This window comes from Apus apus, chromosome 2 (genome assembly GCF_020740795.1).
Source record: "Apus apus isolate bApuApu2 chromosome 2, bApuApu2.pri.cur, whole genome shotgun sequence".
Lineage (NCBI taxonomy): Eukaryota > Metazoa > Chordata > Aves > Apodiformes > Apodidae > Apus > Apus apus.
Genome location: NC_067283.1, coordinates 128,997,099 through 129,011,275, shown reverse-complemented (window position 1 = coordinate 129,011,275; position 14,177 = coordinate 128,997,099). Strand labels below are relative to the sequence as shown.

Sequence of the window (14,177 nt, the reverse complement as noted above, 5' to 3'; positions counted from 1 at the left end):
ATCTAACCCATGCAGTGAGTGGATGAAAGCTTGATTTACCAGTGGATCCAGCTTTTTGATTTTCTGGACTTTGCTTTGCCTTGGGAATGCAATTGGCATAGTCATTATACTCAGCCTATTCAGCTATTCAGCCTGGAGAAAACAAGGTTCCAGGGAGACCTCATAGTGGCCTTCCAGTACCCGAAGGGGGCCTACAGGAAAGCTGGGGAGGGGCTTTTCAACAGAGAGGTCAGTGATAGGACAAAGGGTAATGGTTTTAAACTCAAAGAGGGTAGATTTAGTTTAGACATCAGGAAGAAATTCTTCACCGTGAAGGTAGTAAGGTGCTGGAATAGGTTGCCCAGGGAGGTTCTGGAAGCCTCCTCCCTGGAGGTGTTTAAGGCCAGGTTGGATGAGGAATCTTGTGCAGCCTGGTCTAGCAGGAGTTGTCCCTGCTCATGGCAGGGAAGTTGGAACCTGGTAATCTTTAAGGTCCCTTCCAACCTTAACCATTCTATGATTCTATATATTTATTTATCTGCCAGTGAGAAGTCCCTAAATCTCTACGCTCTGAGAAGCACAAGGCTGTTAAATGCCAATAAATGAACAATGATTTGCATAAATTTGCTTTGAATGTATCTCAAAACCAGATGATCAACAAATCTTTCTAGACAGCTGAACATATTTTTCATGGAGAAAAGTAGGAGTTGCTGCCCATTGGAATAATGTGGCAAGGTAACTGGAGGGCTTCCTATAATTTCTGCAAAGTGATAGAAAGAAAGATCATTTCCATAGAGCCCCAGAGGATCTGTTCTGGTTGGCCTTGGCTCAGATATTTGCAAGGCTCCTGGGTATGCTGAGGAATTTCATCTAGCCAGCAGAAATCCCAAGGAGGACTGAGAGAGGAAAGACAGGGACAGACTGTCCAGAGGGGAGTGTGGAGGAATCAGTCTTATTCCTTCACACATCAGAAGTTTGGATGAAAAGCTATGTGTCCTCAAGGTAAACATAGGCCAGAGAATTGGTTGCCTGTAGCTGGAATACCAGTGTGTTTTCAGCCCGAGACTAACAATATCCATCTAGAACAAAATAATTTCTTTCTTTGTTAGATTGACTTTTCTGTAACACTAGTAGTGTGTCACTTGTCTTGTTGGATAGCCAATGAATCTGCAGATTGCCTGTGAAGCTCTATATTTTTTCAGCTCTATGAATATATTATTATTATTTTAGTATAAATCATTACCAGCTGAACATAATATTCAAATATGCTCATGCTTTTCTGCATCACAGTCTTAAATCAAGACATTTATTTTTCCTTCTACCCCTGCACATTTATTTTGCAACTTCAGTCTTTGTCGGTCTCTAATCCCTGATTTTCAAATTCATTTACTGAAGACATGTAACAAATAAGCTTTTCTCCCATAGCCATGTCATTTCTCCAGAAAGATTCTTGGACTTAAAGAATAAAAAGTCATGTTAGATAAACTGCTTTGACAGTACTGTAGTCACGCGTGTTAGTAGTAGATTCAGCCCATGCAGCCTCATCATCTATTGCTAAGGTCTTCTATAAAATACTATGCTAGTTTTAAGCCTTTCTGTTACTTGCCTTACTGTGTAATAAAAATGTGGATTGAATCAGCTATGCCTACTGTGTCCTGCCCCACCACCTTCTGCTTTGAGCCACTTCTGAGATTGTTCCTGATATGATGGATTTAATACATTTAAATGGGAACACTTTTAGGATACAGCTGCTAAAAAATTAGATCACTTCATTGTCTGAATGAGAATGTAGACTGTTTTTTTTCAGAGAAGTCTAAAATACCAGCTCAGCATCTAACTCTTTTGGGCTCTTCTGAGAAGCTAAACTTAATATCCTACCTTTCAGCACCCATCTCTGATATTACACAGAGAATATTCTCGTCCAAGAAATTTTTCACTTCAGAAGAGCTTCTTATCCCTGGATTCCTGATTCAGATTTTTACAAAAGAATGAACTATTCCTGCAGTTTCCCTATGTACAGGAAATTCTCTTATCATCTCTTATCATCCTCCTTATTGGCATGATCAGAGGTTAATAATAGTAAAAGGCAGAACATCACCCTTTATTGTAAAGAGAGTTTTCACATAGTTCTAGAGCAGCAATCAATGTCTGTGCTGAGCTTGTCCAGCTGGTCTGTTTGTCACATTTTTCCAAATGCATAGCTTTTAAGATTAATAATTAAATATTCTTCATGAAAGCGATGCAAACTTAAAAGAAAACCCAAAAGGGCAAGATGATGGCTTGATTTTTATTTTGTGTAAATGAGATATAGATCCCCTGTCTGATCCTGTTTTTAGTAAGACCACACCTTCTGGCAGAGGAAAGTAAGAAATAATATTGCTAAACCATTGAGAAGGAAAAAGATCATATCACGTCTGACACAGTAAATGAAGCAGTTCAGCTACTGATGTAGCTTTATCTCACACAAATCTTTTAGCTGAGGAAGCAATCAGCTGCAGACTAATCACCCAGGCTTCATCAGTTCAGGAGATTTAAATGGGGATCCAGGTTTACTGGTATCTTCGAGGTATTTTTTCTTCTCACATCTTCTGATGAGAGGCAAAGAATATGGGGAATGGGTTTTGCACCTGATATTTTAAAACATCAACAATTTGAAACCAGCCTCTGAGGAAATTATTCATTGCTTGTCTTCAAAAGGCATAACAGTATGATTCAATAAAAATCAACGTTTTCCTCTTTCAGCTGATTTCTATTTAAATGAGTTCACTACAGTCCTTTAGCAAAAGTGAAAATTGGATATCAAAGAACAATGACAAGCAGGTTGTTTTGCATAGTAATGTTTGTTTTATATAAAAGCTCCCTGAAGTAGTGATGTACCATCTCAGAGCATTTCAGTACACAAGTGATTCAATGGAATGCATTGCAATCACATCTTCACTGATTATACCAACTTTTATCTAACTTGCATAAGGTACAAAATAGAATATAATGAATGCATATTGTGTACAGTTCTCCTAAAAGGGATAATCACACTCTGTACTATTGGTTTGCCTTTGACTTGGAAAAAAACACTCAACTTCTTTTGCGGGGTTAACTAAAACAGCTGAGGGACTGGTACTTGTCTGTGAACTTAGAAAATTATTGTAAATGAAAGGTAGGTAAAAGGTAGCTGGTTTTGTTTTTTTAATTATTATTATTATTATTTTTATTTAATTGTTAACCACAAAATATTTTTTAGTAGTGTTTGACCCTAGGAAGACATTAGTTAGAGTTATTTCTGAATGCCAGCAGGAAACTTCTGGGGTCAGAGAGATATGTCCAAAATACATCAGGAAATAAAGCAGGCACTTGGGAACTGGAGGGATCCGAATCTAAATATCTGTTTTGCCTGTGTGAGGATCATGAACTTCAACTGCTAATTCCCACCGTTTTATACAGTCTCAATGGAGCTGTCTGTGTGTGTCCCATTGGGTCTTTTTGGCTTCACATAAATGATTTGAGTTAAGCAAGGGCAACAAATCTGAGTGCCCAGGCACTCAGGCAGCTGTGGATTCTGAGGCAAGGTATCTTTCATACAGAATACATAAAAAATTTTCATCAGAGAATGGAGAGAAAAAAGCAACATTGAGACTTTTTTCATGAGATAAGGCTTCCATTTCCCCTCTGGCTCTGATGAAAATTGGCTCACTAGTGCACGGCTCCTGTACAGAGATATACCATGTGATTTATAAGGAATTAGTCAGTGAAATACTACAAAAAGTGGTAAGACTTGAGACTGTTTTCTATGTCTACTGTGGTGAAAATACAACTTTATGAATCTCTCATGACTGCTCAGCATGACTTTGAAGTGATGCCAGGTGAGATAACAAAATGATCACTGCAATGATAGAAATAAGGATCTCTATTAACATAAGAAGTAGTGTTTGCTTTTGGCATTCCCACAGTTTGCCTCAAAACATGATATATCAAGCCAGAGAAAAGCTGAACTAGGGGTGTGACCAGTTTTACAAAGATGCCACATATTCACAAAACAGCTTAGGTTGAAAGGGATCCCTGGACTCTTCAAGTCCAAGCCCTCTTCAAAGCAGGGACCAAACTCAAATTTTGGTCCACATCTATGGGGCCTTGGCCCAATGAGTTTTGAATGTCTCCAAGGATGGAGCTACTACCATTTCTCTGAGCAATCTGTTATACTACTTGGTTGCATCTCTTTTCCTTATGTCAGACAGGAAGGAGGATTATAGGACTGTTGTCAGAGAATGTAGGGAGGCAATTAGGAAAGCTAAGGCCTCCTTGGAACTTAACCTTGCAAGTCGGGTTAAGGACAATAGAAAGGGCTTTTTCAAATACATAGCCAACAAAACTAATACCAGAGGCAATATAGGCCCACTTCTGAATGAGGTGGGTGCCCTGGTGACAGAGGATTTAAAGAAGGCAGAGGTGCTGAATGCCTTCTTTGCCTCTGTCTTTACTCCTGCAGGCTTTCCCCATGAGCCCCAGTTTCATATAGCCCCAGTAGAAGTCAAGATAAAGGAGGAGTTTGCCCAGGTAGATGAGGATTGGGTTAGGGATCAGTTGAGTAATCTGGACATCCATAAATCGATGGGTCCGGATGAAATGCATCCAAGGGTGCTGAGGGAGCTGGCGGAGGTCATTGCTAGGCCACTCTCCATCATCTTCGGTAAGTCATGGGTAACAGGAGAGGTGCCTGAGGACTGGAGGATAGCAAATGTTACTCCAGTCTACAAGAAGGGCAAGAAGGAGGACCCGGGTAACTATAGACCGGTCAGCCTCACCTCCATCCCTGGAAAGGTGATGGAACAACTTGTCCTTGGCACTATCTCTAGACATATCAAGGAGATGGGGGTCATCAAGAGCAGTCAACATGGTTTTACCAAGGGTAAGTCATGTTTGACTAACCTCATAGCCTTCTATGAAGAAATTACTAGGTGGATAGATGATGGTAGAGCGGTGGATGTGGTCTATCTTGATTTCAGTAAAGCATTTGACATGGTCTCCCACAGCATCCTTGTAGATAAGTTGATCAAGTATGGGTTTGATGATCAGGCAGTGAGGTGGATCAAGAACTGGTTGAAAGGAAGAAATCAGAGAGTTGTAGTCAATGGGGCAGAATCTAGTTGGAGGCCTGTGACTAGTGGAGTCCCTCAGGGGTCGGTACTGGGACCGGTGTTGTTCAACATCTTCATCAACGACCTGGATGAGGGTACAGAATGTACCCTCAGCAAGTTTGCTGATGACACCAAGCTGGGAGGAGTGGCTGACACACCAGAAGGCTGTGCTGCCATTCAGAGAGACTTAGACAGGCTGGAGACTTGGGCGGGGAAAAACCTGATGAAGTTTAACAAGGGCAAGTGTAGAGTTTTGCATTTGGGGAAGAAAAATGTCATGCACCAGTACAGGTTGGGGGCTGACCTGCTGGAGAGCAGTGTGGGTGAAAGGGATCTGGGGGTCCTGGTAGACAGGAGGATGACCATGAGCCAGCAATGTGCCCTTGTGGCTAAGAAGGCCAATGGCATCCTGGGGTGTATTAGAAAGGGTGTGGTTAGTAGGTCAAGAGAGGTTCTCCTCCCCCTCTATTCTGCATTGGTGAGGCCGCATCTGGAGTATTGTGTCCAGTTCTGGGCCCCTCAGTTCAAGAAGGACAGGGAACTGCTTGAAAGAGTCCAGCGCAGAGCCACAAAGATGATGAAGGGAGTGGAACATCTCCCTTATGAGGAAAGGCTGAGGGAGCTGGGTCTCTTTAGTTTGGAGAAAAGGAGACTGAGGGGTGACCTCATCAATGTTTACAAATACAAAAAGGGGGAGTGTCAAGAAGATGGAGTTAAGCTTTTTTCAGTGAGGACCAGTGATAGGACAAGGAGTAATGGATACAAATTGGAGCATAGGAGGTTTAAGGTGAATATCAGAAAAAAATTTTTTACTGTGAGAGTGACAGAGCACTGGAACAGGCTGCCCAGAGAGGTTGTGGAGTCTCCTTCTCTGGAGACATTCAAAACCCGCCTGGATGCCTTCCTGTGTGATGTGCTCTAGGTGACCCTGCTCTGCGGGGGGGTTGGACTAGGTGATCTTTCGAGGTCCCTTCCAACCCCTAGGATTCTAGGATTCTATGATTTCCCTTGCTGCAACTTGTGACTGTTGCCTATTGCCCAGGCAATAATTCCTGATATAGACTATTTAATAATTCTTAGTGTAGATAGCACAAGCATCCCAAAAATCAACAACCTCAAATTTAATTCTGCTCAGTCAATTTTTAGTGGTGCTTTTTTTTTACAGATCATCTAGTAAAAAACTTTTGCTTTCTTTTCTTTTTTTTTTTTTTCCTCTATTATACCATAGAAAACAATACTTGAGATGATATTGCATGCCCTGGGAAGAATATTACTTTATCCTCCCAATAGTTTTACCTGAGAGTCAATTTACCTTGCTCCAGGCCTCTATTATGTAGCAAAATTTCTGCAAGGCTTCTGCTCTCTCTGGTCTGTCTGCTTGACTGATAACTAGAAGCTAATTTAATTCATTTGATTACAAATTGCTTTCACCCACCTGCTTCAGCTTTTTGCTGTTTTTCGATCTTTTCCAGTCTCCCTAGCAAGGAGTCAATTTTTGTTTTGATTTGGGTTAATTCCTTCTTGATTGTTTGCAACTCATCTGATTTCACTGTGGAAAGAAAGCAAAGATGCAAAACATGAAATAAACTATATATGCAGCCCCCCATGAAAAAAAATATTCTTTTTTCTTTCCTCTGTAGTACAAAGTCTACTCTCTAATTTCTGACAGTGTTTTAAGAGTTTTAACTTAAAAAATGAGCATTCTTAGTTAAAAATGCTGAATCCTTGAAGATCACAGGATTATAAATCATAATGGCAAGAGGCTATGTGAGGGGCACTGCTCTGTAATAAGCATTTCATGCAAAACACCTCCAGTCAACAAATTAATTGCAACAGGTGTTAAGTACTGCTTCAAAAGCCTTCAGTTCTTGTAATTTCTTGTACTTTTTCCAGCTATGGGTAACATAAAAACATATTTATTTTTATGATCACACCCAGGGACATGGAGGCAATGCTTACAAATTAAGAGATGAAATTTCCAAATCTTTGTTGTATTGCATTACTCTTAATTTATGTTCATTACTGCACTCCCATTGTCTAAAGTAAGAGGGAGTAACGGCTTTGGAGGCATTTTGGCTTCAGAAGAAACAGCACTGCAGCACTCATTAATGGCCTCATTATTATGGTATTATCAGGACATGTTTTTATGCTTAGAAGATAGTCCAAACAAATCCACTTGTCCTGCCTCTGGTAGGATATCACGTTGAAAAGGCGAAGAGGATAAAATGGGAACCCTGTGCTAGCATGGAAAAATAAAGTAATTTATAAAGTTCAAGAGTTGATAACACAGCTGTCACTCTTACAACTCTTGTAGGAAGAAATGACTCATGACCTTAAACTGTTAGGGACTGGCAGTGGAAGAGCACTGAGTAGTAGGACTCCTCCATCCATTGCTGGAGGAGGATGTGCAATGACCTTGGTGTGTGTATGAAGAGCAATGGGAGTGCACTTGGTGAGCTTGTGAAAAGGGATGTTCTGCCATGGAGGACATGTTGTCTTTCTGTCCAAAGAGTCTCTCAGCTGCAGCTTGCCATATCAATCCAATCCATTGACTCTTGGACATGTATCTCATCATGGAGTCTCACAGATGTTTTTTATCACACGGTCAAAATCTAATGCATATTTATAGACCAAGGCCTTAAAATGGTCGTAGAAAAATAATGGGTTGCTGCTTCCCCCAGGACAGTGGCAGGCTCATGCTGGAGTAGCAAGGCAGCATAGATTCCAGAGTGAAATGGTGTGAATCTCTCCAATGGGGAATGCTAAGTGCTTGCAGCAACCTGCTATGAAGCCAGCTGGCAGCACATCCCATGTGGCTGAGCTGTTGGGCTAGAGCTGCTCCCTGGACTATCAAACTGTAGGCTGCCAAGGCTAAAAGGTCAAAAGCTACACTGCAAGGATCTGATGGTATTTGTTCCCAGTCTAAAAAGCAAAGCAGAAAACATTTGTACTTCTGACTTTGGTAAGGAAACAGGAACATGTGTAGGGCTACCGTTCAACTCAGTTCAAACCTTCTTTTTCACAGGACCTTTTCTGTGGTGTCAGTGAAAAATGAGTTTGGGAAGAAGACTGCACCAGAGGGAACATACACAACTGTGAGGATTCAATAACAAAGGTGCTATAAATACTGAGAAGCTTTATTGCTACCTTGCAAAATTCCCGTATCCCAAAAGTGTTTCCTCAAGCTTTGTCCACTAAATCTGTAACTTATCAGTCAAATTTAATAAGGTAACTCTATCATACAGTTAATCACTTCAAGTTAACACTAAAAATCCGCACAAGTTGCAAATTTCTACCCTGGTTCCGACATTGTGATGGTATAACTATTTGAGTTTCTTATTGTCTTAATTTGCAGGTAATTGTACATATCTTCAAAATAATTCTCCTAGAGAAACTCCACTCTCAGTTATGTTGTATTAGGCATTTCTGTAGTAATCAGCAATTACTGCAGGCAAATAATGAAGGGTCCTGGTGGACAACAAGCTGCATATGAGGCAGCAATATACGAAGGCCATCAACATCCTGTGCTGCATTAGGAGGAGCGTTGCCAGCAGGGAGAGGAAGACGACCCTTTCCCTCTACTCAGCAGTATTGAGGCCACATCTGGAGTACTGTAGCCAGTACTGAGCTCCCCAGGACAAGAGGGAATGAAGAAGACGAAACCAAACACTTCTCAGTTTTGCCCACTAACATGTCAAAGACCAATGGCACAAATTAAAGCACATGAAATTCCACCTAAAAACAAGAAAAAAACTTTTTTCTTTTTCTGTCCTGTAAGGGTGGTGAAGTACTTGAACAGAGACATAGCAGAATCTCCATCCTTGGAGATTTTCAAAAGCTATGTGGACACAGTCCTGGGAAACTTGGTGTAGGTAACCCTGCTTGAGCAGGGCAGTTGGACGAGATGAGCTCCAGAGGTCCCTTCCAACCTCAACCATTCTGTGATTCTGTGGTATAGAACTCAGGGAGAACTTTAGGCTTTTTAAGCACAGTGTTATAACAAAGACAAAATGTATACGTTACATATTTAATACAGTATATGCAGTACAGTATCTAAGGGATATACTTATTTGAGTATATAAATTCTACTTTAAAACTTCCTGGATTTTTTTTTAAATTGATCTCAGGCAAGAGATGAAGCAGTTGATAAACATGAAACCAAAGTTACATGTGTCCACAATAACTGTTCATATTTTTTTGAGTAATAGAACAGGAAAATAAAATAGCTTACTGCCTTTTTTTTTTTTTCCTTTTAGCAGATATCAGAAATTTCTGCACCTTTCAGCAGGTGTCAGAAATGCATGTATTGAAAGGCAAATAAATTACTAATGACATTTATTGAGAACTGGCACAAAAATGGCTAAATATCTTCAACCACTTTGTTGTAAAAACTAAGTAGACAGGTAAAGTATTCTGATGGCATGAAATCAGAAGGTATCAACTATTCAGAGTGAACTGGAATGGAAGGAGGAGTCAGGTGATTTTAAGGAATTCTGCATTAGAAAAAAGATGAAATGTAATTGCAGTGAAAAAAGTCCTATCCTTGATTAACTAACAGCAGAACTCCTAACATTGAAACTCATCAATGGAAAAAGACAGTAGCAGAATTATCCCGGGGTGTAGGTGTAATCTCAGGTTGACAATAGGAAGATGCATGGCTAGCATGTGTCAAATGATGGTTGCTAAGGATGGGAAAGTATAATGTCATTGTACAAGGATGTGGTGAGAGCTCATATGGAATAATGTGTACAGGTTGAACCACTGAATTGTAGCAGCTATGTGTGGAGAAATGTCATGAAAATGATCATAAGAATGGAAAGCCTGTAGTGTGATGGAAGAGTTTTGTTTGTTTGCCCAAGACAAAAGTAGGTAAAAGGAAGTAAAACTTTTAAGTTAAGACAGAGTTGGGACACAAAATGGATGTGAAGACATGAGAAACAAATTTGAACTGGAAATTAGAAGAAACAGGGACAGAAAAAAATACCCTAACTAGTTTTAAGATGACACTTAAAGGATTAGATGATGTGGCTACTCGCAACAGTAAGGAATTAGATTCTGTGACCTTTTCCAGCCCTCTGCCAGGAATACAAGGACCTTCCAGAATGCACCGTCCTTCATTGAAGCATCTAACACCAAAGGTGACAATCTTCATCCAGCTCAAGGCAAGAGATTTAAAATTGAGGTAAATCACACTTTTAGAAATTAAAGTGCTACTGTTGAATTACAGCTGTATTTGTGAAACATTTTTTGGCATAACTACACTTTGATTCATCCACAAATCATGATTCAGATTTCTCTGAAAGGAAATAAAATGTATTTTTATCTAAACCTTTAATGTTTAATATAAAATATTTTGTCATATGGTATTACTTTAGATTTCACTGAAAAATAGGTTAGCTGATAAAGCTAAATATAAACTATATGAGTTAAAATGAATTAATTTAAAGGCATGATTCAGAACACATTATAATATCTCAAGTATCTACTCCTTAATCTCAAGCACACAGGGTATTAAAAAAAAAATAAAAAAATCAGTGTTTTCCTCCTGTTTTCAGGTGTGTAAAATGAAAGTGTGTACTCCACTCAAGAGCTTCAGTTTCTATATTGTCAGAAAAAGTTTTTCCCAGTTTGAAATAGCAAGCAGCATCCGCTGCTTCATATGATTAACATGCAAAACAACTATGTGTAGTCTCTGCATCAACATGCTTCATTTTATGAGTTACTTCTGATAATGTGGAATGGTTGATTTTTTTTTTTCTGGTCTTCCAAGTTATAAAGGAAAAAAAATATTGCCAACTGATCCTTGAAAACGTATAGATTCAGGAAAAAATAAAATCCTCCTAAATAATTTTCTGTTTTGAAAGCAATCTTGCTATACATACTGCCACTTTTTTTGGTAAGCAAGAATTTACTTCACTGTTTTCTTGCTGATATACGCATCAATAAGCAAGGCATTTTTGGTATAATATTTTTATAACATCTTTGTTGTGTGCCACAACCAACTTCTGTCTCTTGATGGTTGGTTTTCAGAAGTTAGTTCTTCTAATGCTGGAAGTTTCACTGGGAGGTCCCATGCGTTCTGACCTTTAATGCTACAAGTATGGGTTCATTTTCTGAATTCAGATTGAGTGAGGAGAACAGCTATGAGAACAGTTATGCCTGTGAGATTTCTACTTAAATCTGAAAAGTCTGTTAGGGGGTCTCATGAGAGTTTTGCTATTTGGAGGTGAAATCTTTCCAGCATAGACAATACTATTGTGACATAGTTAATTCTGAACCTGTGATTAAGGTGTTTTATGGTCTTGAATTTCATTAAAACTCAAAATAGCTTCCTTCCCACAAACTATGTTTCTCCTTATTGAAGAGATACGTTGTTTAACTAGTACCAAATTACAATTGGAATCAACAGTGCATTAATTCACAGGGTTCAGATTAGCACTGTAGAGTAAGGGGCAACAAAATATTAAATAGCTTTATCCCACAATTCATTATAAGCAACTTTTCCAAGAAAATGGTAAAAGAGGTCTTAAAGCACATATTCTCTATTTTCCAACTTGAAGGTCCTAAGGGAATGGGTTGGTTATTTCTCTAATGTCTTACAATAAGATGATTACATTCCTGTCCAAGTCAACAAAAACATGCTGCTGTCTTTATGATGGGTTAGTTGGACTTGACACAAAGGGAAGCAATTCTATAGGGAAATGAAGCATGAAAGTCTGTATATTGTATACCTAACTGCTTTTAAGGTTGTGCTGCATGCAGAAAGAATATTTTCTACAATTTATTTTAACATGATAAATAGTCTCTCAGTTGTGTTCCAATTGCCATTGTTAAGAAATGAGGATAGAAACTCAACAAGGGTCAAAATGTCAGCCCACATTTTTAGTGATGCATCTTGCAGCTCTTCCTTCAGTGTTAAAGAGCTGGACCCAAAGATGATCTTGTCACCTGGAGCTCTAAGACTGACAACTTTAGAATTCACATCACAGCTGAATACATTAAAGGATACTTTCACCAGGGTAAAACACTGTCTGTTAGGATCACCACACTCCTGGTTGCATTTCCTTTAAATAATGTCCAGGTTTTGCAACATTTGCCATTTTACGTATTTTTTGAGATCTTCTATCAAGTGGCTGTGGGTACTTAGACTGGAATTGAAGCCTATGACCATAGAATCAAATAATAGAATGGTTTGGGTTGGGAAGAACCTGAAGATCAGCTAGTTCCACCCCCCTGCATGGGCAGAGACACCTCCCACTAGACCAGGTTACTTCAAGCCCCATCCAACCTGGCCTTGAATACTTCCAGAGAGGGGGAATCCACAGCTTCTCTGGGCAACCTATGTCAGTGTCTCACCACCCTCACAGTGGAGAATTTCTTCTCAATGCCTATGCTAAATCTTCCCTTTTCCAGTTTAAAGCCATTACCCCTTGTCCTATCACTATATGCCCCTGTAAACATCTCTCCCAGCTTTCCTGTAGGGCCCCTCCAGGTACTGAATGGTTGCAATAATGTCTCCCTGGATCCTTCCCTTCTCCAGGCTGAACAACCCCAACTCTCTCAGCCTGTCTTTGTTGGAGAGGTGCTCCAGCCCTCTGATCATCTTCATGGCCCTCCTCTGGACTCAGTACAACAGGTCCACGTCCTTCCTGTGCTGAGGACTACTGAGCTGGACACAACACTCCATGAGAGGTCTCATGAGAGCAGAGTAGAGGGGTAGAATCACCTCTGTCAACCTGCTGGGCACACTTTCTTTGACGCAGAGCAGGACATGGTTGGCTTTCTGGGCTACAAACACATGTTGCTGGCTTACGTTGAGCTTGTCATCAAGCAACACCCCCCTAAGTCCTTTTCCTCAGGACTATGAACTACACTATTAATTATTGATCTAGGTTATGAATCATTGATCTATGTTAATCATTAGTTAAGTCCTGATGTGGTACTACAAAACATTTTCTAAAATGCAGAATAAATGATAAAGAAAATTTGGTGATTATTCTGAGGAACAGGTATGTATCTATATTTTAATGTCATATGCTTTGTCCCGGTCACTACAAGGAAAGTCCAGATTTCTGATGAGAAATTTCCTTGACATCTGTTGGGACATACTAAGGTCCTCAGGTCTGTAGAAGAATTTTGCAGTTATTCTTGTTATGGGCAATGAGAAATGTGTATATAAAAAAACATGATCTGAAAATAATTTGTCTTCTCAAGGCAGAGTCCAAAAAGCCCATTCTTATTACACCACAATTTAGGACAATTAATGAATTGAATGCACTGATGCTAGTAGCTTTTCATACAGATAAAACAACAGTAAGGGATGAAAAAAAGGAGATCTAATGAATGAATTTGTAAGTGGTTATACTTACTAAAGCTTTGATTCACCGTGTAAAACTCAAAGACTCAAGAGCTGGAAAATACTAACAAAATAGCCTAAATTATAAGTCTACTGAAGTGAAGATCTTGAGTACTATGTTTTGTTTTAAAGTAATATAAGGAATCATAATTCATTCCTTAAAATATTGAAGAAAGACAAAAGGTAGTTAGGAGCAAGTGAATTTGTTCAATATTCATGTGAAAATATCTGGATTCATGTTCAACTTCCAGAAAACATAAGAAGTGTTGCTACTCCTAGACATCCTCTTAAGAGTGTGAGTGAACTCCATATTATGACACCTAAAATTAGATGTCTTCTTGTGTGCTAAGTATCAAACCTCCCATTACTGGAAATAGTTTTCTAGCCAATTCATTCACTGGAGACTTTTGTGTGATTCAACTGCCTGATCAGCAGAGCCTCACTTTATCAGAACATCATCCTTTCCAAGGAATGGCTTGAGCTCCCTGTTCCTCAGTGTACAAGATTATCTTTAGCTCTTCCCATTCTTTCAGTCACATGCATATTTATAACATTTTCTTTCAAGGTCTCTGATACAATCAGTGCTTACAATAGGATCAAGCATGGATCCTAGGGGGGTTACTAGACGTCCATCTTTGCTAGATTCTAGTGTGTGAGATCTGGATAAGTTATTCAAGCAGATTATATAAATGGCTTATGTCGATGCCATAATT

General features: G+C 39.4%; 1 protein-coding gene across 8 annotated transcripts in view; it reads right to left on the bottom strand.

Annotated features, from left to right (window-relative positions):
* RALYL (RALY RNA binding protein like) overlaps positions 1-14,177 on the bottom strand; it is a 404,897-nt gene that overhangs the window by 20,991 nt on the left and 369,729 nt on the right. For all 8 annotated transcript variants that reach the window (XM_051609901.1, XM_051609902.1, XM_051609894.1 and 5 more), the window contains one exon: positions 6,544-6,657. In XM_051609901.1, the coding sequence (XP_051465861.1) occupies positions 6,544-6,657 (114 nt within the window). The remainder of the gene's footprint in view (positions 1-6,543; positions 6,658-14,177) is intronic.